This window comes from Tympanuchus pallidicinctus, unplaced genomic scaffold (genome assembly GCF_026119805.1).
Source record: "Tympanuchus pallidicinctus isolate F22 unplaced genomic scaffold, pur_lepc_1.0 scaffold19, whole genome shotgun sequence".
Taxonomy (NCBI): Eukaryota; Metazoa; Chordata; class Aves; order Galliformes; family Phasianidae; genus Tympanuchus; species Tympanuchus pallidicinctus.
Genome location: NW_026294710.1, coordinates 16,547,795 through 16,573,747, shown reverse-complemented (window position 1 = coordinate 16,573,747; position 25,953 = coordinate 16,547,795). Strand labels below are relative to the sequence as shown.

At 50.8% G+C, this 25,953-nt stretch overlaps 2 protein-coding genes across 13 annotated transcripts in view; one reads left to right on the top strand and one right to left on the bottom strand.

The window, feature by feature from the left end:
- Positions 1–6,834, top strand: part of NRF1 (nuclear respiratory factor 1) — a 45,951-nt gene extending 39,117 nt beyond the window's left edge. For 4 of the 12 annotated variants that reach the window (XM_052680778.1, XM_052680777.1, XM_052680776.1 and 1 more), the window contains one exon: positions 6,313–6,834. In XM_052680778.1, the coding sequence (XP_052536738.1) occupies positions 6,313–6,476 (164 nt within the window). In that variant the 3' untranslated portion in view covers positions 6,477–6,834. The other 8 variants (XM_052680770.1, XM_052680767.1, XM_052680779.1 and 5 more) reach the window with 6 other exon arrangements.
- A 17,076-nt stretch (positions 6,835–23,910) lies between these two features.
- The window catches only part of UBE2H (ubiquitin conjugating enzyme E2 H), a 41,860-nt gene continuing 39,817 nt past the window's right edge, over positions 23,911–25,953 (bottom strand). Inside the window, exon 7 of the mRNA XM_052680801.1 lies at positions 23,911–25,800. Within this exon, the coding sequence (XP_052536761.1) occupies positions 25,676–25,800 (125 nt within the window). The 3' untranslated portion in view covers positions 23,911–25,675. The remainder of the gene's footprint in view (positions 25,801–25,953) is intronic.

Genomic DNA, 25,953 nt, shown 5'->3' with positions numbered 1-25,953 from the left:
TTTAGTCTTTTGGGTTGAAGTAATACAGTATTTTATCACTTTTAGGTGGTACTCTGCCTTCATTCTCCCAGTACCCTTTAATAAAACCTTACAGAAAATACAGGATCGAGGCTGTTTTAAGAGTAAGAGTCACTCTCTATATACATTTCATAGAATATCCTGAGTTTGGAAGGACACGTCAAGTCCAACATTTGCCCCATTGGAAGAGCCCATGTGGGTGTTAAACACATAGCAAGCAAGTTAGCAAAGTTTTTATGGCAAAACAGAATCCCATATGGTGATTGCTACACTGCCTGCCTCTCCTACCATGAATTTAATGTCTTATGCTTCATAAGAGGAACAGATTTAGTTTATCTGTAGATGTTTCCTGCCTGTGGTTTCTGGGGAGCTTTGCACTGGTAGCACACAGGTGACACAGCTCTGCTCTGCTCAAAAGGTGCTCCTCTCTTCCATATCAACAGAAACAAAGCCCAGGAGTGAATTCCAGGTAGAGTGGCGTTAGGGGCTCTTGTACTTTCTCTATTTTTTTTTACCTCTGTTTCCTCTCTCTGATTGACCACGATAGACTGCTAATCTTACCAGGTGTGCCCTTCACTCCACAGCAAAGCCAGCTGATCAAGGAAGCTTAGAAGGGTTATTCATTAAGCTTTCATCTCTGGAGCATGGTAAAAAAGGCTTCCCCTACACAGGTAGATGCATGGCATGCTCGGTCTCCTCCTTGCATCTTCCTCACTTCTCCTCCTCCTTGGGCTTAGCATGGCTCACTGTGGGGACCCCAGTACTGGCGTGTGTGGGAACAGCTTTATTCCTCCCAGGTCTTGCTGTCGAGCTCAAAAGCCATCACCAAGAGGAGGGGGAGAGGCAGGTCACCTTATATAGGGCACAAGGGCTGAAGGCATGAGGCTAATCCATTGGGACACCAAGTTGCTGCTTTGCCTTCTTTCCCCAGCACCCTTCCCCTTCCCATTTAGTATTTTTTAGTAACTTTTAATTAAAAACAAAAACAAACAAACAAAAAAAAAAGAATGAAATAGGAGTTATCAATTCCATCAACATACAGACGGAATGGGAGAGCCAGCATTTTGGATGGAAGACTCAACGTTTCAGGGGAGCAGAATGGGAGTTTTCCACTCCATCAATGTAAAGATGGAATGAAAGACCCAATATTTTGGGTGGAAGACCCGACATTTCAGGTGAATCACTTGCAGTGTTAAAAATAAAGGGCAATTCTTCCTTTTGCTGTGGATGATTGCAGGTGGAGGGCTTCTGGTGGGTCAGGAAAGGGCTGCACAGCCTGAGGTGCGTAGAGGTGGTGGTGAAGTAACATTGGTGGAGGAGGTCTTGGTCATTATTCCTCAAAGGCCTCACTCATAGCTGTGTTGGGGAAGGGTTTGGGCACTGGGCTGCCTCCTGGATCCTTCCTTCTCCCACGTGTGCTGGAGAAAAGCTCTGGAGAAATCCATGAGCGTTGCTTAACGGGTTGGGGATGGGATTCTTGTGAATCGGTCGTTTTGCACGAAAGTATTACAACTTCAAAACCAAACATACAACAAAACAATAAAGCCCAAAGTAAGAAAAAAAACAAAACAAAACAAAAAGACAACCAACTAACCTAATATCAGCCAAATCAAGCACCACTTTTTAAAAGAAACAAACAAAAAGAAACCCAAATCACCACCCAGACCCAACCTAAAAGCCCTGAATCGTTTCCAGGGCCCACGTTGGTCGATTGGCAACTGAGAGTGGTATCCTTTAGTTCATACCTTTGGGGTGGGGTTGTATGTTCTCTTGGACTTTGTATGGGATGAAGTAACCCAGGTCTCTCTGTGGTGTGGGTTACCTTCTCCTATAGAGGCGAGACCGAGGAATAAGGGAGATGAAGCTGAAGGTCTTCCAATTCTTGCTAAGCTGGGACTCTACATGAAGAAAAGAAGTTTTACCTGCCTCTGAAGGATAGCCAAAGATGGAGACTTTGCAATTTCCCCAAGTTCTGGAGCTTCACAAACCTTATGTTTACTGATTGTCTTTTTTTTTTGTCTTTTATTTTCCCTCACTTAATATCCATGCTGTACCTCAAGTTGGTATCTTACTCTTTCCTGCTCTGTAGAAAGTGACCAGGTTGTTCTCTTCTTCTCTGCATCACTTTTGTTGGGTTTGTAGGCTATCTTGTGTATGGAGGCCAAGGTTTTCCTGGTGCTGTTTCACTTTCTCTGTGCTGCCAAACATTTTGTTGCTTGGAGATCCTCTAGCAACGGAGTTCCATACTTAAATTTAAATGTGCACTCTGGTTGTTTTGGAGCAGGATCGTGCTAAGCAGAGAGTTTGTACCCATTTCCCCTCTGCTAAGTAGGAAGACTGAAGCCAAAGGTCTGTGGATGAGCTGGAGGCAAAGAATTAAAATTGAAGTTTTCATTCCTTTCAGCCTTCTCTGTCGTTGGCCTGAGCTCTGTAAGGCTTTCAGAGCTCTCCCTTGGTCAGGTAGATCTGTGAGGCTGATCAGTGTTCTGCTGTCTCTGCAATGCTTGGAAACAACAAACCAGGCAACTTTCAGCACTTATCCCTTTGGTGTCTGAGAGAACAGAGCAAGTTGTGCCAACTTAACACATCCGCTGTGTGGGATCTGCTTCATCTCCTCAGTGCTGAGGATGTTTCTGGTGCCAGTAGATCCCCCAAGAGCAGCATTGGGTGCAACTGGCCATGGCTTTTGCCTTCTTCTGATCTGAAGTGGGCTTTAGATTCCCTGTTGGAAGAAGACATACAACACTCCATTGAGATCTTGTCTTTTGGTCAGGTCATGTTGCCTAAATTTGAAGATAACCTGATGATGCTGTGCTGTGAGGGTCTGCAAGGTGAGCGCTGATGTTTTGCCCCATAAAAGAAATCAAAAGAGCAGTTTGTCAGTGCACTGCTTCTGAGTGCTGCATCAGACTCCAGGTCCCAAATGCTGGAGTCAAACCAGCATTAGTTTCTCAGTTAGTTTCTCAGAATAGTCTCTCAGTTTGCCTTTTGCTCTCTCAAAGTCCTGAGGCTGCTTCCAGAATGTTGCAGGAGATCAGCACAGTTCAAGTTGATGCTAGCAAGGAAGATGATTTTGCACTTCATGAAGGAAGAGGAGATGGTTTTCCAAGCTCAGGTTCAGCATGGTGACAGCAGTCAAGAATGGGGCTGGTTCTTCTCTTTCAACCATCCAAAACTTCACTTGTGTGCTCTGTTTGAGCTCCAGGCAGAAAGTGTGGCATAAAGTTGTGCTGTCCGTGCTCCCCGTGGTGCAGAAGGATGCTCCAAAGCATTCATCAGAGGAGCCCGTCTCTGGGAAGATAATATTGGACATTTATCTCTGAGTATTTGAGAGGTGCCCTGAGATCATCCATTCTTCAGTTTCTTCCACTCATTCTGCATGTTTGAATATTGATCTCTGTGGTGGCCCAGCTCACCTGGTTGGCTGTGCCTTCCTTCTGCACTTGCTGTGATCTCGAAGAAGCATAAGAACCAGCAGAAACTGGCTCTATTGTCCCCATCCTCTGGATACTGGATGGCCAATCATCTCAACCTCCTACTCTTCTCCCCCAAAGCCCATTGAATGGTGGTTTAATGCACCCACTTGCAGTTTGGGATCAGAACAGTTCTGATGTTGCTGGTCCCCTGTCCGTGTCAGGTAAGGTGCCTGTATCAGCCACTGCATGATATTTGGTCTCAGAATCCCATGGCCAGAGCCTAACTCTCCCCCTTCTGCAAGCTTTAACCTCTTCTCTGCTGAAACAAATGCAAAATCCTTGTCCTGGCAGGCTGCAGGTAAGCAAAAGCATGACCTGGGCGCAATCCAGAGCATCCTGCTGAGGGTAGAGATGAACGTCATCGTTTCTGCCAAATGGTGGGAGGAAATCCCAAATGGGCAGCTCCAGCCCAGCTGTGTCATCTCACTGCTCTGTGCATTATCCATCACCTCTGCTGGCTCCTGTCCACAGGTAGGAGCAGCTCTGGGCTGCTGCAAGCCCAATTCCGTCTCTCCACTGGGGCTTTCCCACCCCAGCACGACTCAAGTTTTTTTTGGAAGATGTGTATTTTCCAGAGACTTGAAAGTTTTGTGGTTTTGTGTTTTTTTTGTAATTTTGTCTAATGGATTTCCTGTTTTTAATACAATTGAAAGGGTCTGAAATCCATGCTTTAGATTAACATATGCCAGCTAGATTAGGGCTAATCAGGGCACAGGTCTGAGCAGATGCAGCACAGGGCCAATCCTAGACCTGATTACAGCATCTCAGTGGTTTAATCGCCTCTCTCCCAAGGGCGATCATCTCTGCTTTAATACACAGCAGACTTTCCAGCCCTCGCCCTCTCCTCCTTTGGTTTGTCACCACTCCTGCCAGGAAGGCCACTGCGTCAGATGCTGAGACGATTTAGCTTAATCCCATGCAGAAAGGGAGCTGTGCATCGCTGTCTCTCGCGGAGACCAGAGACCTCCCCACTCTTAACGCGCAACGTATCCAAGTTGTAGTTAGCTTCGGTCAAACCTTGGCTGAATCAGGCTCATCTTTCCCCCCCCTTTGGTGTTTCCATCTTGCCATATTTCAGTAATACCTGTCTTTCACAATGGTCCTATTATGGCCAACTTGTGCAGGGATCAGATTCTTTAATGCTGCGTGCTCAGCGTTGCTGGTGACCCTCATCTTTGGGTTGGCCACGGGGAGCAGAGTCATCTCAAAGAGCTCCATCTCATCATTGTTTCTTGCAATGCATGTTGTTAACAATGCCCCTATTATGGCCAACCCATGTTTAAACATAATGGAGGGATCAGATTTTGAACCCTGCTTTATGGTGACCCTCGTTTTGAGTTGGCTGTGGGGAATAGACTCATCTTTGGTGAATTCCTTTGGGTCAACAGCCTGAATCACCTGAAAGGCTTAGCTGGGTCATTGGTCTGGAGCAGGGATTTTGAGTGCATCCCAGGCCACATCTCCCACTCTGTGCCAGAACCTGCTTACAGAACTGTGCTGAATATCTTGAGGATCTTATTGGGGGTTGCCTTTGAGAGAGCTGAGCACGAGTTCTTGTTTCAGTGCCTTGTAGCCTAAAACTCTTCCCTATTAGAAAGCGCCTCAGGAACTCTGTGTTTCAGCTGCCTGCAAGTCATTTGTAGCTGTTGATGTTGAGCCGTGCGTAAGGATGGTGGTTCCTCATGGGGCTGCGAGCTGCATAAAATTGTAAATCACCCTTTTGGAGATGGGGCAGCCCTCTGGCTGAGGCGTTGCAAAATGTCCCTATCCGTAGAGCGCCACGAGATCCCGAGAGCTGAGCTGCGCCGGGTTCACCCACCTGGGCAGCATGATTAACTCCTAAGCTTTCCTGTCTGTGTGCAGCGAGTTATCTGGGGACACCGAGCTGCACTCTGCTGCCTCTCGTTATTCAATGAGTGCCCTTGGCAGGACAGAGGTCCCTGCCTGCCACAGAGAACTGAACCAAAGGGGATCCTGCTGCCGTTTTGGGAAAGCTTGGTCTGATCTCGTTGGATTTTCAAGGCTGTGCCCTACCGTGCTGCCGGGCAGTTGGGGTTTCAGTGGTAGGTTTTTCCTTCTTGCAGTTTTTCTTTCTACCTCTGAGCCTCTTCTCATCTCACACAGTGTGATGGGGTTGATTATGGGACTTCTCTAACGTTTATAAGGGCTGGGCTCCATTAAGTCTGAATAATTACACGAGCATGATGGTGTGGGTGTGATACCATCTGTGTGTCATGGGGTGGGAGATTGTCTTTTACCCTATCCCTGGCTTTCTTGCAACCATCATCTTCTACCCTAGCAACCATCTTCCTTCTCCCCCTGCCCCCCACCATCATCTTCTGGAGGTTGGTGGCCTTGCCTGTGTCCAGGAGGTTAAGACTTTGTGATCCTTCAGGTCCTATGCCATTCTGTGATTCCGTGATGATCCTTTCTTCACCCCTACCCCTCACTGTCTTCCTTTGCCCCTACCCAACATCACTTTTGTTTTCCCTTACCCACCATTGTCTTCCAGAGGTTGGTGGCCATGCCTGTGGCAGGACAGTTGGAACTTAACGATCTTTGGGGTTCCTTCCAACCCAAGCCATTCTATGATAATTCTTCCTTCCTCCCACCCACCATCTTCCCTCTTACCATTGCCTTCTTCAATCCTTGACTTCCCACGAGAACCAAAGGACCCTGGAAGCTCCGCCACGTCTCCACCCATATCCAACACAACCCCTTTATGGCCCGCACCACGACGCTCAACCGCACTAACCCCGTTCCTTGGCAGAACAGCGTTCCCTCATCGCTCTCACCTTTCTCCTTTGTGTCTCCGCAGGCCTCGTGCAGATCCCCGTCAGCATGTACCAGACCGTGGTCACCAGCCTGGCGCAGGGCAACGGCCCCGTGCAGGTGGCGATGGCACCGGTCACCACACGGATAGCAGACAGCGCCGTCACCGTGGATGGGCAGGCGGTGGAAGTGGTGACTTTGGAACAGTGACCATAACCCTCAGCGGGATCACGATGATTTATTTTTATTTTTTTGAGGGGTTTTTATTTTTTTTTTTCCTTTTATTATTTTTTTTTTCTTTTTTTTTTTTTTTTTTCTTTTTTTTTTTCTCCTCGTCTCTTAATGCGAATAAAATTTTTTTACGCCTATCCGGAGATGCAATCAGGTGGCACTGAGTCTTTCGGAAGCAAAAGTGTTTTGCTGACCGTTTTTAACGAAGAATAACGAAGGATGCGTGTGTTAAGTGTGTCTTTACAGCACCACTGATCACACTGGAGCGAGAAGCCCAACGCAGATGGGACTTCCATTCTGAAGAGATGAGAAAGGAGAGAAAAAAAAGCCACACGCACACGCAAAAAAAATACAACTCCTTGCGCCCCTTTTCTTCCCACAACAGAGCATGGATGCTCCCACAGGGGGTGAATTAGGTTTCGAAGATTTTAACGTGGACTTTTATATGAAAAAATTAAAAAAAAAAAAAAAAAAAAAAAAAAAAAGGAAAGTAAAGAAAAAAAAAATAATAACGAAACTCGGGCAAGGCTCTTCTTGGGAAAATGCATTTGTGACTGTGGGGACAGCTCTCAAAGCTGCCGGTCCCGGAGCCCCGTGCGGGCGCGAGGACAGCTCGATGACCGCCGTGCTTGGCTCCCCTGGTGCACACTGGAGACACATTCTTCTTTCTCTGCTCTGGAAACCCTGCCATTTCAATTCTTTTGTTCTTGTTTTTTGTGATTTTTTTTTTTTTTCTCTGTATTATTATTATTATTATAATTATTATTTCCTCTTCTTGTCGATTTGGAACGGAGCGGAAATGCCTCCGGAGCTGTGCCGGGAGGGCTGCGGGGACGCGGGGACAATATGACCAGCACTTGCCCCGATCCTTTGCCAAAGAGCCACAACCCCACCGCCAACCCAGGACACTTGGAAACCCCATTTCAACCCTTTTGGGGAGCCCCTCTGGAGCCACGTGCCAGCCCTGCTCCTTGAGCATCTCCTACTGCTGCCACCCAACTCAACCCAACCCAACCCACGTCACCCAACGTCTCCCAGAGGAGGGGACAGCCCACGGGGGCATTTTGGGGACAGATCCTCCAGGACTTTTCAATGGGACAAAAGCACCCCGGAAGCCCCCCGTGGTGCGTGCTGGTTGTGTGTGGTATTTAATATTTTTTTTAATTATTGTTATTTTCAAGTGGCCATTAACGAAGTTCTCCGCGTCTTTGCTCCGCCTTCAAGGAAGTTTTCAGATTCTTGTATTTACTTGTTTTATAAGGAAAATATCAAATGCTCTTTGTATACACTTCTTCTGTACTTTAAACGAGGGGAGGGAAATATTTCCATAGAAACAGCCCTGGTTTCTCCAGTTTGTTATTATTATTTTTTAATTATTATTTTTTATCGTCGTTGTGAAGATGTCGGTGGCTTTCAGGTCCGTGTTCCTTGGGCGGTGCGATGACATTCTTTTAGTCCCAGCAGTCCCCTTTGCCCTCCCCCCAAAGAGACAAAACCAGGCAAGTAGCAGAGCATGGACCCCTATTGTTTTCCCAGTGTCTATTATTCAATAAATTGTTACAAATGTGTCTACCCACCCTTCTCACTTCTCTTTTGGGGGCTTTTTTGAGGGTTTTGGGGTAACTCGCCATCTCCCCCCAGGCTCTCGGAGGGGGTCCCCGAAGTGGTTTTGGATTTGGGGGTGGTTTTTGAGTTGAAGTCCTTCCTTTGAGCTATTTAAGCTTCATCCTTCGTGTGCTTCCATCAGCACCACGGTGAGCGGCGCCCCAAAAGCGACCATTGGAGTCGACTCCGTGCCATGGTGGGATCAAGGCCACCTCATCCCCGCTGTGCCCCCATTATCCCCATCGTTTGAGCATCCCAAGGAGGAGCCGGACGGCAGCACTGAGGTTGAGCAGCTTTATTTGAGCATGGGGGGCAGGACCGTTGGCTCCGACGTGATCATGTAGGATCCTCTGTAAGATCAGAGCCCAGTTCTTGCAAGCCTGAAGACAAAGTGGAGTGGAGGATGGATGGAAGGACAGATGGAAGCAAAGGAGGATGAGGCACAGGGGGAGCGATCCCAAAGTCAATCTCAAAGCAATCCGAACGTCCCAGCCCTGCTCTATGGGAAGCGGGTTGGTCCCCTCCAGACTGGGGTTCCCCAATGGGCTCATGGTGGGGGCTCAGCCTGGCAGACGTTGTCCCCAGCCTTTAATCTGTGCTAATCAGGCTTTAATAAGCAGGTCGGGGCCTCCTGCTGGGGCAGCTCACCCAGCACACGACACTTTTATTCCCTTCCATCTCAGGGAGCCCAGCCTTAGGCTTGGGGAAGATCCCTGGGTTTTGAGAGGGTCTGAGTTTTAGAGAGTCTCTCCAACCCTGGGTGGCCCACGCTGTGACCCAGCTGGGTTTGCTGCCTTTATCTTTAGCCCCAGTGCTGCACTGTGCACAGCAACCCCAAATCACAGGATTTGACCTCAAAAACTCTGCTGTCTCTGGGAAGGGACATATTTTAACGGGGGTCTCTGGGGTGATGCCCACCAGTGTTTGGGTGCTGGGGGATCCCATGTGCCTTCTGGTGATTGCTGGGGGTGGGGACTATGGGGATGGGTGGGGTTTTTGTTGGGGTGGGGCTTGTTGGAAGGTGGGGCTGGAGAGGATGCTCCACCTCTGATCCCCTCGAGGGAAATGTCAGAGTTTGAGCCCCGGGGACATGGATGGGCAGATGGATGCTTTGATGGATGGACAAGATGGACAGGGTCAACAGCCTGATGAATGGATGGACAGAAGGACAGACTCATAGAAGGCTCAGTGGCTGTCTGGATGAATGGACACATTGGTGGAGGGATCAGTGGATGGATGGACGGACAGACGGACTCAGGGCTCAGTGTCTGTTGGGATGGATGGACATAAGGACTCACAGAAGGCTGGCTGGCTGGATGGATGGACAGATGGACAGATGGACTGATGCAGGGCTCAATAGCTGTTGGGATGGATGGACAGACGGGTGATTTGGTGGATAGATTGACAGTGATAGAGGGACCAGTGGCTTGACAGGTGGACAGATGGACAGACAAAAAGACTTGCAGAGGGCTCGAAGGGTGTCTGGATGGATGGGCAGACAGACAGATGAACGGACAGACCAGCAGATGGAGCAGTGGTTGGACTGATGGATAAATGGCTGGACAGACAGACAGACTGGTAGATGGAGCCACAGCAGGCTGGTTCGATGGATGGATGTGGGGATGGGCGGATGGATAGGCAGCTAGATGCATGGCTCAGTGACCGGACAGACAGACAGGGGGTGGGTGGGTGACCTTACTGATGATAGCTGAGTGGATGGATGGAAGGACAGACAGACTGATATATGGCTGGACAGATGGATGATGGAAGCAACAAGCAAACAGACAGAGAGACAGACAGCCTGTGCCCCCTCCCCACACTCCCACCCGCCCCACTAGGCAATGTGGACCCCCCATCCATCTCCATCCTTCCTTCCGTTCATCCCTCCCCCGGCGCAGTGAGGAGGTTGGAAGCGTGCAGCCTTCACTCTAATCCCACATGATCCAATCTCTGCAGGCTTATGGCCGAAAGCTCTGTAATCACCCGGCGCTGCCCTACATATCCCCACCACCCCCCATCCAAACCCAGTCAGGAGCAAGGAACCCCCCCCCCCCCACCCCACTGTGCAAACCCCACCCTCCACCACCCCTCCCCAAAATGCTGTCATCGTCCCTCCTGCACTTGGGAACAGGCAGAGACAAATGGCAGTGGGGACACGCGGCAGCATCGCTCATGCCTCAGTTTCCTTCCCACCCCATAAGCTGGCACTGGCAAGATGTGGGGCAGGAGCCACCTAATCCACCCCCCCTCCTCATGTCGCAGGGATGGATCAGCGCTTAATGCCTGGAGTCAAGTGGGGACACAAGGCCAAGATGCTCCAATGACCGCTTTACAGCAGGACCCTCCCCTCTATGAGGACATTTCCATGGTTGCCCCCCAAACCCTCCAAAAAACAGCACATCTGGAACCCAAACCCACTGTCCCTATGGCTGAGCACCCCTTAAAGATCTGGACTTGGAACGCACAAATGGAGCAGGACGCTGTAACAACCCCCTCCCTACAACCATGGGCGCTGGGGGGATCAGGGGGGTTGTGTCCGTGGCGTTTCCCGGGGCTGTAGTTGGCAAGTCTAGAACCACCGGATCCTGCGAGCGCACCAGTGTGAGTTCTACCATTGCCAAAAGCAGCCAGGACGGGAAGAAGGCAGTGGTGGGCTTGGGAAGCTGCAAAAAGAAACCCAACCCCAACCCCAACCCCAACCCCAAACCAAAAATTAAAATTGAAATTTAAAAAAAAAAAAGAGAAGGGAAGATATCCCAGTTCCACCCCCAGGAAGTCCCTCCTGGGACTGAACATCATCCCAAAGCTGCATCGCAGATGCTCCATGTGCTGAAAACCCCATGCCATCATCATTCAGATGTGCATCATATCCCCCCAAAAGGACCCAGTTGATGTGAATTCCCCACTCCTTGTGTAGGACCCCAGGATGAAAGCACCAAAATTTTAGGTTTCTATCTCTCCAAGGCTTTCCTTGCCCTTACAATCCCAAATCCACCCCAAAGCCATCCCTCCATAACCAAATCTTTCCATCCATTGTCAAATCAATCCATTCAACACCAAGTCCATTCATCACAAACCCATCCAGTCATCACCAAATCCATCCATCCATCCCCAGTCCATCTCTCCATCATCAAATCCATCCATCACCAAATCCATCCATCCCAAATCCATCCATCCATCCCCAGTCCATCCATCCATCATCAAATCCATCACCAAATCATAGAATCATAGAATCATAGAATCATAGAATCACCAAGGTTGGAAGAGACCTAAAAGATCAGCCAGTCCAACCATTCACCTATTCCCAACAGCTCCCACTAAATCTCTCTTCATCTCTCCATCATCAAATCCATCCATCCCAAATCCATCCATCCATCATCAAATCCATCCATCACCAAATCCATCCATCCCAAATCCATCCATCCATCCCAAATCCATCCACTGACAAGTCTATTCATCCCAAATCCATCCATCCATCATCAAATCCATCCATCCATAATCCATCCATCCATCCCAAATCCATCCATCGACAAGTCTATTCATCCCAAATCCAGCCATCCATCATCAAATCCAGCCATCCCAAATCCATCCATTCATCATCAAATCCATCCATCACCAAATCCATCCATCCATCACCAAATCCATCCATCCAAAATCCATCCATCCATCCAAAATCCATCCATCCGTAACCAAATCCATCCATCACCAAATCCATCCATCCATCACCAAGTCTATCCATCCCAAATCCATCCACCCATCACCAAATCCATCAGTCCATTGCCAAATCCTTCTTTTGCCAAACCCATCCCTCCATCACCAAATCCATCCATCTCTTGGGGTCGTGCAATGGGAAAATGGCAAAAAATACCACATCCCCTCCCATCCCATGGTGCTCTCTCCGCCTTCTCCCATATTGGCACTACACATAATTGCTCAAAACACATAAAGCAAAGCAAAAATGTGCTAGTGCCAAAGCGGGCCGGGCGGCACGGCGGCCCCGCGGGGCTCGCGGGTCTTTCTCTGCTCTGTTTATGGCCCTATGGTAATTCACTGACCGCGGGGTTGCACAGTGAATTCTACCAGTGCCATACACAGAACAGGAGTAGCGAGCTCACACCCTCCCATTTCCACCTGGTTTCACCCCAAAACTCCTCCCCGGTCAGTGCTCCCAGAACGATGAGCCCAGTGCCAGGAAGTCCCACTGGCTACAAATACCCTACAAAGCTGCAAACATCCAGAAGGTTCACAAAGACTCTATAAAGTTGCAAAGACCCTAAAAGGTTGTGAAGTGCCCTCAAATGTTGCAAAGCGCTCTACAAGGTTGCAAAGGCCCTATAAGGTTGCGAAGGCCCTATAAGGTTGCAAAAGGCCCTATAAGGTTGCAAAAGGCCCTTAAAAGGTTGCAAAGCAACCCTCAAAGTTGCAAAGACCCTATAAAGCTGCAAACACCCTATAAGGTTGCAAAGCACCCTAAAAGGTTGCAAAGACCCTACGAGGTTGCATAGTCCCCCTAAGTGGCCCTAAAATGCTTTAAAATTCTTGTGGATGGTTGCAAATACCCTAAAAGGCTGCGTACACCCTAAAAAGTTGCAAAGCATCCCACAAGCTTGCAGTGCACCCTATAAGGTTGCAAAAAGCCCTGCAAGTTGGCAAACATCCCCATAAGGTTGCGACCCTCCCCCAGATAGTGGCCAACTCCCTAAAATTATTGCAAATCCCCCCAAAAATGGTTGCACCCCCCCCTGCCTCCTCCCAGACGGTTGCATCGCTGTCCCTGTGGGGTTGTGCCAAGCAGTGGTGGGGAGGAGGAGGAGGGCACAAAGTCCCCTTTGTGTCGCTGAGCCGCGGCCCCGAGAGGTAATGGGGATGCACCACGTGCCAGCCTTCAATTTTGGGGCTGAAAGAGGTGAATCGGTCATTTTGGCTCACCTTGAGCACAGAGAAGGGTTGGACAGTGGGGGTATAGGGAGGGATTCTGGGGACATCAGTCCTCCCCCCAGTGGGGACAATCTCTTTGGTGTGACATTGACCACGATAGCTTCACCTTCATCCCAACCCTATATCCTGACAACTCGTCCCTATTGGGCATCGTTGACCCCATTGGGTTCCATCATCCCCGCTGGAAAACGTTGTCCCCTCATAGGCACCACTGTCCCCAGTGGGTGCCACCGTCCCTCGTTGGGTGCCATAATGCCATGGTGGTGGCAGCCATAGGGGTGCCCCCATTGTCCCCATCCCTGTCCCTATTCCCATCCCCATCCCTGTCCCTATTCCCATCCCCATCTCCATCCCCATTCCCATCCCTCCACCCCGGCCCCCCCGGCTCTGCAGAGCGATGACGTTGGGCGATGCCGCATTGCGGATGTGCAGAGCTCACCCTTCCCTGCCCCCCCCTTCCCCCCCAGCTCCCCCCCAGCCCCGTTCCCCACAGCGCCCTCCAAGGCCCCAGATCTTCCTTATGGGGACATTGGGGTCCTACGGTCCCTGAGACAGATTTAGAGTGGATTCTACCCCGGAAAAAATTCTTCCCGAGCCCAAAATGATCATGGCACCAAATGGTGTCCAGCCAAGGCTGTCATCCTATTGGGAACGGAGACTGAGGTGGTCAGGGGGTGTCATGGTTCTCAGTGGGGTGGGGGGAGGGTGGATAACCCCATTTGTGGAGCCATGGGACCCCACTCCACGGGTATGTGGGGGATGGGGGAGCCCGGGTGGGGATGGGGATAGGGATGGGTATGGAGGTGGAGGTGAGGACAGAAAGAGAACAGGGATGGAGACGGATGTGGGAATGGGGATGGAGATGGATATAGGGACGGGGATGGGATGGGGATAGAGAATAGGGATGGGAATGGAGGTGGAGGTGAGGACAGAAAGAGAACAGGGATGGAGACAGATATGGGGATGGGAATGGAGATAATGGGGATAGGGCTGGGAATGGAGATGATGGGGATGGGGACAGAGAGAGAAAAAGGGATGGGGGTGGAGGTGGATGGAGATGGGAGCAGGAATGGAGGTAAGGACAGGAGTGGGGATGGGAATGAGAATGGAGGTGGGAATGGAGACAAGAATGGGGCTGGGAACAGAGAAGGGCTTTGGGATGGGGTTGGGAGTTGGGAATGGGGATGGAGAGAGGCATGCGGATGGAAATAGCAATGGGGACAGGGATGGAAATAGGGATGGGGAATAGAATAGGGCTGGGGCTGAGACTGGGGATGGGAATGGACGAGGGATGGGAAAGGACATGGGGACAAGAACAGCATAGCCCCATTTAGTAGCATCTCAGTGCCGCAGTGCTGGTGCCCCCACCCCAGGATCCTCCCCATCCCCAAAACAGCCCCAGATGGAACCAGGACCCCAAATCTCAGAGCTCCCGTTGTCCCCACACTGCACTGGAGACACACGGTGGATGGGGGCTGCTCTGTGTGTCCCTATGGGGCTGGGTGGGGGGGGGGAGACCTAGGAGGGGCTCAGAACAGCCCCCATTCTGTGAGGGTGCAGACAGTGGGAAGAGAGCTGAGATTTCGTTGGATTCTGCCTTTGGGATGGGGCTGCAAGAAGGACCCCCCCCCGAGGTAAAGTGATGCACTGGATTGGGGTGAGGGGGGCATTGCTGTACCCCAAAAGACCCCCGGCGACTGGGGGGGAGCTGAGGTTTGGGGTTGCACTGGGCTTTCGTTGTCACCCTTTTGGCCCTATAACGATGTGATCACCCCGAGGAGGGAATTTTAGGGCTTTTTGGGGTTGGGAGGTGGGAGATCAATGGGGGGGGGGGGGAAGGGGGAGAGGGGGCTCAGGAGCGGGGGGGGGTTGGTGGGACTCATTGTAAAGAGAAGGGTCATTATGGGATGGGATACATCGAGGGAAATCGGGAGTAGGAAATGCATCCTTAAGGATGGATCCTGTGGGAGGGGGAGTCCTAAATCCTACCTAGGATTCATAAATCCTAAATGTGGGGGGGGGGGAAGGGGGGGGGAACAGGGGGAGGCGTCCTAAGCTCTATAGAGGGGAAGGGGAGCTCACTTCAAAGGGAAAAGTCTCCGGGGGGAGTCACGTCGAGGAAAAAGAGGGGTGGGAAATGCAGCCCCAAAGATGGATCCTATGGGGGGGATCCTAAGCCCTATGGGGAGGTCCAAAGGGGTCACCCATAGCTCCCCCCCTTCCCCCTTACCCCCGCCTCAAGACTTACCTCAGCTCCGAGCGCTGCCGTCGGGTGTCCCTTCAGAGGGAGTTTTTGGGGATAAAGAGACCCTCCTCCCCCCCAATCCCACGCTATTAAAGCGGGGGGGGAGGGTCGGTCCCCCCCCCCACCTCCCTCTCCTCTCCGCCGTTCTCCCCAATAATGCGGAGGAGCGGCGGTGGCGGCCGCCCTTAGCCCGGCCCCGGGGGGACCCCCCCCCGCAGCGGCTGCAATTGGCCCAGGTGGCCCCGGAAGGTGGAGCCGTACCCGGGGGGGGGGGGAGGACGGACAGAGGGAGGGCTATGGGGTGTTGGGTGGGGAGGGCCGGGCTCACCTTGGGCCGTCCCCCCCCCCCCCCCCCGCCCCATCCTCAATAAGGAGCCGCCTGTCATTACCCCAAATCCCCAACAGAGGGGCAGCTCCTGTAACCCTTCCACTTGAAGTAAAAAAACAAGGGGGCTCTGGGAATCCCCCTCCCCCCCCCAAGTCTAAAGAACCAAAAGGAAAAGTGCCCCCTATCCGGAAAATAAAAGGGGAAAAGTAGGGACTGGGGGTGAGGGGAGGGGGGGAAGAGGGGGAGGAAAGAGGGGCATGTAGGGCGGCCGCCCATCCCCGTGGCCTCGGGTCTGTGCATGGAGGAAGAGGATGAGGATGGAGGAGGCTGCGGCCCCGCTGCTCTCGTCCCCCCCCGGTGGAAGGATTTTTATAAGCGGCTCCGACCCCCCATAGCCGCTCCGACTCCCCCCCCCCCGGGGCCGCCCCGACCCCCCCTTTCCTCCCCCCGGGGCCGTCCGGCGGCTGTCGGACATCGGACACCGCCGGAGAAGCGTTGAACGGGGCCGCACCTGAACCGCCGCTGATCCGATTTCGGAGCTCTGAGAGCAGCGGGGGGGGGGGAGGGTTTGGGGGGGGGTGGATGGAAAGTGATCCCAACCCTATAGGGCAGAGCCCGCAGCTGCCGTGTGCGCGGGGGGTGGGAGGGGTGAGCGCCCCTCTATGGGTGAGAGACCCCGAAAGGTAATAGGACCCCTAAAGTATGGGGAAAAGAGGTGAAAATATGGAAAAAGGACCTCAACATGTAGAGAGGGGATTGAAAATGTAAAAACGGGGGGTGAAAATAGAGAAAGGTGTGTGAAAATACAGAGAAGGGACCCGGAAATATAGGAAAATGGACTCAAATTAGGGAAATAATGGACCAAATATGTAGGAAAAGGGACACCAAATGTTGAAAAGGGACCCGAAAATGTGGAAAAGGGACCCGAAAATGTACCAAAAGTGACTCCTCAGTGTCATGAAAAGGATCCCAAATGTACGAAAAGGGATCCCGAATTGTAGGGACGTCCCAGATGGGTTTGGACAGTGGTGAAGTGTGGATGGAATACAGCAAACTGAATTGAAATGAGGATGGATGCACCAAAATGGACAGAAATTGACCCCGAAGTGACAGGAACAGCCCTAAATAAATATGGATTTCCTGAAAACAGACTGGAATACTCCAAAATAGAGGCAAAAATCCTCAGACATGCAAATGCTCTCAAAAAAAAAAACACCAACCAAAACAAACCCCAGAAGCATCCCCCAAATAGAGGAATGTCCCCAAAACAGACAGGAGCATCCCCCCCAAAAGATCTGAATGCCCCTAAATCAGACACAAGCACCCCCAAAACAGACACCCCCCAAATCAGAGGCAAACTGGCATCCACAAAACAGACGTAGCTGATCCCAAAATGGACACAAGTATCCCCAAAACTGACATGAATGCCCCCAAAACACCCCCAAAACGGACACGAACGTCCCTGAATCTGATAGGAACGCCCCCAAAATAGGCAGAAACCCCTTCAAAATGAACACGAGCGCGGCTGAAACAGGCACAGACCCCAAACACCCCCCCAAAACTGTACACGTGTGTCCCCAAAGCAGGTGGGAACACCCCTGAACTGCATTGCCTCCGCATGCGCTGGGCTCTGCGCTCCAAACCAGCTCGACCAGTTTGGGGCCATGGAATGGGATTGGGATCGGGTTGCTGTGGGTCATGGCAGGCGGATGAGTGCCGGACATGGGGACGGAGATGGGAGCAGAGGGTCTGTTCCTATTTCTTTCTGGGGGAATGAGCCCCCTTCCCAAGCCCCCCTACAAGAGGGGCAATGCTGGGAGATGGGATGGGGTCAGGCGCTGGTGGCTATGCCACCCCAAAATGGTCCCCAGGAGCCCAAGGTGGTCCCTAAGGAAGGAGGTTTCTTGGATGACCCCAAGACCTGAAATCATCCTCAAGAGCATGGCGTGGTCTCCAAGACATGGGTTGGTCCCCAAAAACTGAGTTGATCCTCGAGAATTGGGTTGGTCCTCAAAACCTGGCGTGGTCCCCAAAAACTGGGTTGGTTCTCAAGAGCCTGGGATTGGTTTCCAAGATTTGAGTTGGTTCCCTAAGACCTGGGTTTGTTCCCAAGAGCCTGGGCTTGTCCCCGGGACCTGGGTTGGTCCCCAAGAGCCAAGGATGGCCACCAGAAAGGGATGTGCCAAGGATGGTCCCAAGTCCTGGGATGGTGCCCAATGAAAGAGGTATCTTGGATGGTCCCCAAGGGCCTGACATGGTTCCCTGGAATGGTCCCAAAGATCCTGAAATGGTCCTTAAGAACCTGGAATGCTTTTCAAGAACCTTGGATGATCCTCAAGAACTGGGATGGTCCCCAAGAGCCTGGAGCAGTCCCCAGGATCCCAGGATGGTACCCAAGGAGGGAGGTACCAATGGATGGTCCCCAGGAGCTTGGCACGGTCCCCAAGACTTGGGTTGGTCCCCAAGGCCTGGGATAGTTCCCTTAGACCCAAGATGCCCAAGAGAGGCACCATGGATGGTCTTCAAGAGACCAAGATGAACCCCAAGCAGGGAAGCATCCTGGGGTGTTTCTAGAGACCTGAGATGGTTCCCCAAGATCTGGAATGGTCCCCAGAATCTAAGAGGGTCCCCATGAAGGGCATCTCCCTGGAATGTTCCCCAAGCTCTGCAATAGTCCCCAGGAGATGGTAGTGTGATTCAAGGGGCACATAGGATTGTCCAGGCTTCAAAACCATCCATGAAGGGGACTTGTTCCATCCCGAACGTGGTGTGGGACCCCTCTGCACCGGTCTCAGTGTTATTTGTATTTTGATTCCATCGGGGTCTGCCTGAAGTTTCTTGGAGGCCTCAACCTGGCGTAAACCGAGCGGAGCAAATGGGCCTTCTTTAAAAATTGACACCGTCTCATTTTTGTTCCTAGCCCACATATGAAATGTGCAAGGAGCTGGGGGGCCGGGCAGGGCCGCCCCATTGGCGCTGGGATGATTGGGGCAGGAGCTCAGCCTGGGTTGTGTTTGTTTCCGAGGTTTCTCATTTGTGCTCAGATGGGGATGGAAAAGATAATGCAATATTGATGCGAGAGCGTAACCCGAGTACATTATCCGTGGTGCCAGCACGTTTTTATGGCTGTGGTGAGGTTGGCTCTGGTAAAGCCCGTGAGATTCCCTATGAAAAAATGGGGTGGGACTTTGGAGAGGGGTAGAAGGAGGCGGTGGGCATCACAGTGAGATGGGTTACGTAGGGTCAGCCATTGAGAACACCTCTAAAACCCTATGGGGATGGCACCCAAAGCTCCATAGAGGACAGCCAAAACCCAATGGTCATGGCACCATAGGGAAGAAACCCCAGACTCCAGGTGCTGGCACCCAAAGCTCCAATGGAGAAAGCACCCAAAACCTCATGGAGATGGAATCCAATGTACCCAAAACCCCATTGGGTATGGCACTCAAAGCTCCATGGGGAGGACAACCAGAATCCTATGGGTGTAGCTCCCAGAACTCTGTGGAGAATGCATCCCAAACACCACAGGGGAGGCAATAGGGTTGGCTTCCTCACAGCTTTGGAAATTTGGGGTGGGTGAGGGGCAAAGCTGCTGAGCTCAGCTTCACCTGATGGTGAGCCCGGAGAAAATGAGGAAGAAAAATGCCCCCCAAAATGGGAAAAAGATCTGAAAACCAAGGAGCAAAGGAGAGAAAAATGGGTCAGAATCCCCAGTGATGGGGTCAGGCACAGCCGTTCCCCGCCAGAGCATCATGCATTAGTAATGGCCACCGATCCGCCGGCGCTGACGGCATTTCTTCCAGAGGGAGGAACAATTGGGGCCGTAACCAGAGCCAGCATGGGGCAGGTGGAGGGGCTCAGGTGTCCCCCGCAGCCCTTGGGGTCACCTGTCTCGATGCTCACGTGGAGATGCACATCCCTGGGTCGGCGGTGTGGGTATTGCTGCTGGGGGGTGGCATCCGGATGGGTGTGAGGTCCTTTGGGTGCTTTTGGGATGGGGAGAGTTTCTGGGTGCTCGTGGAGGTGTGAGAGAGTCCAGAATCTGCTGTGACGTGGGGACAAAGTGGGGAGGAGTGGTACCCAGAGCCCATGGCACACGTGTCACACGGGGATGGTACCTAGAGACCCGTTGGGGTGGAACCAACATCCTATGGGGAAAGATCCCAAAGTCCTGTGAGATGGCAACCAGAGCCTCCATAAGAAAAGACACCTGAAACCCCATGGAGATGGCACCCAGAGTTCCATAGGGAAGAAACCCCAGACTCCATGGTGCTGCCACCCAAAGCTCCATGGAGAATTGACCCCAAACCCTGTGGGGATGGCATCCAGAGCCAAAAAGAAGACCCCAGTGGTCATGGCACACAAAGCTCTGTTGGTCATGGCACACAAAGCTCTGTGGAGAAGACAGCCAAAACCCCATGGAGATGACATCAAACAGAAGATAACCCAAACCCCACTGGGCACTGCACCCAAAGCTCCATGGAGAAGACAACTGAAACCCCACAGGTGTAACACCTACAACTTCATGAAGACCTCTGAAGCCCCATGGGGGTGGCAGCCAGAAACTCCATGGAAGAGGCACCCGAAACCCCATGGGGATGTCATTGAGAGCCCTATGGAAAAGACCCTCCAAAGCACCGTGGGGATGGCACCCCGATCCCCGTGGAGGAAGCAGCGACACCCCATGGTGTTGGTACCCAAAACTCCAAAGGGACAGCACCCAAAGCCACGTGTGGATGACACACACAGCCCTACGGGAATCCACGCTCAATAGGTTTCGCCTTTTGATGCCCTTCAGCTTGGACACAATTGGGACAGGATGCTCCTGACTCCCCGTAATACCCCAAATCCCATCTGCCCCGTACAGGACAGAGCAGGAAGCGACTGGTGTGGTTCGGGGGCCACCTGCTGGGCAGAGGGGACAGTGTCACCCCCAGCTGTCCCTAAAAGACCCACGATGGGAGGAGGACAGACAGAGGAAATAAAAGTGCTCCCTGCCCTGCTCCCTTCTCTAGGGCAAAAGGAACAAAAGCCTGCAGGGTTGGTGGCTCCAATTGGTGGCGGTGGGGGTTGGGTGTCCCATTGCCACCTGTGGGGCAGAAGGTGGCAGAGGGTGTCAGGCTGGGTGCTGGCAGCAGGTGGCACTGGTACGACACGGATCTGCCACCCTCAAAGACGAAAAAACACAAAGAATTTTGGGGAGTTCCAGCAGATTTGGGGCAGCAGCTGCAAATCAAGCCAGGATGGGGGCAAAGGGGACAAGCCACACATGAGACCACGGCCCAATAATGGGCTTGCATCCCCTTCCCCTTGTCCTGCCCCACAAAACACCAATGGCTGGGGAACTCACATCCCTACACGCATCGTCTTACATCCCAATTTCCATCCAACATCAAGCCAAACGTCACACATGGGATTTAGGGACGTGGATTTAGGGTTGGTGATGGGTTGAAGATCGGGCCAGATGATTGATCCCAGATGTTCTTGGTGGTGGGTTGGTGGCTGGACTCCATGATCTCAGCCATCTTTTCATGCCTCAATGATGAGTGGGCACGGTGGTGATGGGCTGATGGCTGCACTGGGTGGCCACCACAGACGTCTGATGATTCCACAGAAATGCTCAGCATCCAACCCCATGCAGCCCCATTTTCAGTCATCAGCCACCATGATTTATTTTCCATCGGCCAAGAGCTCATCCCCGACACAAAAAATGCCCCAAGGGTGCCATAAATCCCACGGAGCCAACGATGTGGGGTACAGGAGCCCTTCCTGCACGAAGCTCAAGCACCAGGCAGCCTCTGAGGTATATACATATTTTTTATTTTAAAAAAAGTTTACAGTTCTGTCATTATACACAACTACCGGCGAGGTTATACTCTTAGAGAAGAGGCATTTCGTCAGCGGGGGCAGATTTGCCCACTACATCACAACGCAAGAGGAAAAACAAAAAAGAAAGGGAATAAAAGGAAAGAAAGAGAGTTTAGACTCTGTTGGAGGGCGAAACGCCCCGATCTCTTCAAGTATCACACGATAGGTACCAAATACAGTCAGTAAAATAATGGCCATTTCTCACGCTGCGGACACCCCTGCGAAAGTGCTAGTAGAACTTGGGGTGAGCAAAAAGGAAGGAGAAAAGGGGTGAAACACCTCTGACTCTACGTAGGATGGGAAGAAGAGCCTTGGATGTGGGGCGTATGCCCGTCCCAGTTGAGGTTGAGTGGTACTGAGGTGATGGCAAAGCTCTGCTCCATGCTGCCTGCAAAGCAAAGCCATGAGATAGAGGAACGAAGCCATTGGGGAACATCCTGTTGACACTGAGGAGTTTCCAAAGATCTAAACTATAGGATGGAGGAACAAAGCCATTGGAGAAACACGTCCCACTGACTCCAAGGGAAGGTGTTGATGCCACCAAGGAGCTTCCAATGACCAATAGGATGGATGAAGAAAGCCATTGGGGAACGCGTGCCATACACACCAAGGAGTTTCCAAAAACCACATCTATGGGATGGAGGAGCAAAGCCATCGGGGAACACTGATGTGCCACTGATCCCATGGCACAGCGTTGATGACACCAAGGAGCTTCCAACAACCAGCGGGATGCAAGAAAAAAGACACTGGGGAACGCATCCCACTGATCCCATGGCAGTGCCAATGACACCAAAGAGCTTCCAGTGACCAAAGCGATGGGATTGGAGAACAAAGCCATTGGGGAACGCATCCCGTTGACATTGAGGAGCCTCCAGTGACCAAAGTGATGGGATTGGAGAACAAAGCCATTGGGGAACGCATCCCGTTGACATTGAGGAACCTCCAGTGACCAAAGCTATGGGATTGGAGAACAAAGCCATTGGGGAACGCATCCCGTTGACATTAAGGAGCCTCCAGTGACCAAAGTGATGGGATTGGAGAACAAAGCCATTGGGGAACGCATCCCGTTGACATTGAGGAACCTCCAGTGACCAAAGCTATGAGATTGGAGAACAAAGCCATTGGGGTACACGTTCCATTGATCCCATAGCGTAGCATCGATAGTATTAAAGAGCTCCTCATGACCAGAGCTACAAGAAAGCCATGCAGGAACACGTCCTACTGACCCCAAGGGACGGTGATGATGACACCAAGGAATTTCCAGTGATCAACGGGATGGAGGAAAAAAGCCCTTGGGGAACAAATTCCATGGCGCAGCAAGGACACCAAGAAGCTTCCAATGACCCTGCTGGCACCACAGAGAAGCAAAATCCTCGACAGCCAAAAGGGGAATCGATGGGAGCAGAAGGCAAAGCCTGTTTCCAATTCAGCACCAAGGTTTGGTTTGGGGGAGCTCATCTGAGAGCAGGGAGATGGGGGTCGGGGTTGGGCTGGCTGATGCTCCCATCAGTGCAAGAGAGCATGAGGCAATGACAACGCTGTTTTATGAATGCTGATAATGAAAAAAAGAAAAAAAACAACCACCCTCAAGATGAAAAAAGAGCTACCGTGCTGCAATAAGGCTCCACCTTTTCCAGTCTACACACGTGGTTTTATTTACAAGCTATTGGGTGGGGTGGAGGGAGGTTTCTTTCAGGAGGAAGACTTGGAAAAAGAGGTGAAAAACGACACAGGAGAAGATGGGGAGGAAAGAAGAGCGGCGCCAGGAGCCCCAGGCAGGGTCAGGGCTGCACCAAGCACGGGTTTTTTGGGGAACCTCTGTGAAACCAGTGCTCTGTGAAGCAAACAGGGGAGAGCGTGCGAGCGGGATGCATCGAAACAAAGGTGGGAGGGACGGAGCGATGGGGCTAACCTGCAAAAAGAAAGGGGGTGAGGTAATTAGAACACTGTTTTTATACAATATTGAAAAAATACAAATTTTTATTGTGTTTTTCTTTTTTTTTTTTTCTTTTTTTTTTTTTTTTCTTTTTTTTTTTTTTTTTTTTTGTTTTCTTCTTTTAAATCTGATATCACCACCCAGCACTGACTCTACTCCTAAGTAGCACCTACAGTAAAGGTTATAGCACAAGCAAACTGCTAGGTCAGCAGGTAAGCAAGGTAAACAGTGCCAGCAAATGTGGCCCCTCCCACCCCAAATAATGAGAAAACAGCGTGCTAGATAAGAGTTAAGTACACCATTACATGTTAAATAGTTAATATTACCCTTCCAACAAGCCACAAATGCTAGATAGAGAACTTCAGCACAGTCACTAGCCACAGCCCTACGTTACTGATTCAAAAGAAAAGAAGAGGGTGGGGGGCAAGGGGAAAAAAAGGAAAAAAAAAAAACCAACCAAAACCCTTTGCTTCATGCCCGTAATCAGCATAAATGAAATTCTTTGTATATTTTTTATTAAGGAAAATCATGCTAAAGCAAAATGATACTTAATGAGTTCTTTTTCTTCAAAACGAATCGATTGTGCTTTATGTGAATTAGAAATAGGATTGTAACCCTTCCAACCCCGCTGACACGGAACTCAGTGGCGTTCCTAAAGGAAAACACGGCTGGGAAAAGCCAAACGCACCGACCCGACGTTCAGAACTCTGCTCAGAGCAGCATGGGCTGCATCAGTTCCCATGCACCGTCCCATAGGCTGCGCCACACATCAAAATATCTCACCCAAACCCCTCCGAAATCCCCCCCCCAAAATACAGCAGGTCACGTTCAGGTTTAATATCCATCTCCACTCCGATCTCCAACGCACAATTATCCAAATTCAAGTATACCAGCATCCCAGGTAGACATTTGCTCCGTTCCTTAGCATCAAAACAAACAAATGCAAATCTCAGCTTGCTGAAAAACACCCGAAGAAATCAAATATTTCATTTGTCAAAGAAAAAAAAAAGTATATATATATATATCAGGAAAAAAAAAAAAAGAAGAGCAGATTCACTTGCTTCCTCAATTGGTGCTTTTAGGCTTTTTTTTTTTATTATTATTATTCATCTCATTTTTTTTTTTTTTTTTTTCCTCCTAGATCACATTCTTTGTTAACTTCAAGAAATTTTAATCCTGTTGTACACACACAAGCAGATGGCTACCAAGCTGGTGCAGAAGGGGAGAAAAAGGAAAATAAAATGGGTGCCGATGGATTCGTGGACCGCAGCCAACGGGGCCGATCTCCGCGGATCCCAAGCTCTCAGCACGGCTCATCCATCTGCTCAGAGCCCCCCCAGGAGGTGGAGGTGCTGGAGAGGTGTTCAAGCATCCTTCAAGCAAGAGAAAAAAGCGAAACTTGGAGCCACGAAGGGCAGCAGTTTCAAAAAGGATGACGAAGGAAGAGTTGGGCTACGCACGTGCTCCAGCTAAACCAAAGAGCATCGTTTGTGTTTCATTCCTCCCGGCGAGGGAACAGCTCGTAATCCAGACCGAAAGAATAACATCCAGATGAAGGCTCCCAAAAGTCCCAAAAGCGGATGGATGGAGCAGTGGTTGTCAGTCCCTACGGTTCAGAAGGGCAGGCAGGAGTCCACATAGAAAAAACGGACTGAAAATCCCAGTCTAAACTCTTCAGCTTCAAGGCTCTGAGGAGCTCCATGCATCGGTGCTGGTTCTGTCGAACGTTTTAAATGTGACTCCGCATCCAAAACCATCGGCGAGGTTGACCTGAAGGAGCACCTTTCATCCCACTGTCTGATCTGTGCAGTTCATAGCACATCCCCTCAGATTGATCTGAAGAGAAAACGCTGTTCCATGTGAGCATCCAAGGTGGTGTTCTTTGGAAACATCGATCGGAAAGCAAACCTCTTTGCTAACTCCCTACCTACCAGGGCAGCTGTTTGAGCTGACAGTTCAGTAGCACACAAGTTTGACTTGGCCAAATGGAATCTGAATGCATGCATTTGGGCTGCATATTGCTACCAAAATGGAATGTGGGAATATGCTATGCACCTCGGGTTGAGAAATGACCAAGAAAAAAAAAAAAAATCAAGATCTAAAGGGTGATATATATATATATATATATATCAATGCTATTATTCATAAAAACCTTGTTTAGTAATAAAAAAAATTGCTTTGTTTAAATATGAATATTATAGTCTGCTTCTCATGGTTAGGAAATTAGAGTCTCTCTGAAAAGCAGGTTGCCTCTTCTACTACAACTCCATATCCTGAGCCTCGTCTTCCGAGAAGTCGGACATGGAGCTCTCAGACGAGCTGTCCCCGGTGCCTTCTTCCTGCTCTTTTAGTGCTTCTTCTGTTGCATATTTCTGAATGTATTCTGTGTGTGACAGAAAAGAAAAAATGCATAAGCAGCACGTATTCAGCAGTTAGAGGATGGCTCCAGACCGATCGGGCAACACCGTGTTTGGTCAGTCTCCAAGTACAGCAGTAATGGTAGGATAATCGACAGCAGTGCAGATAGAGCACTGAT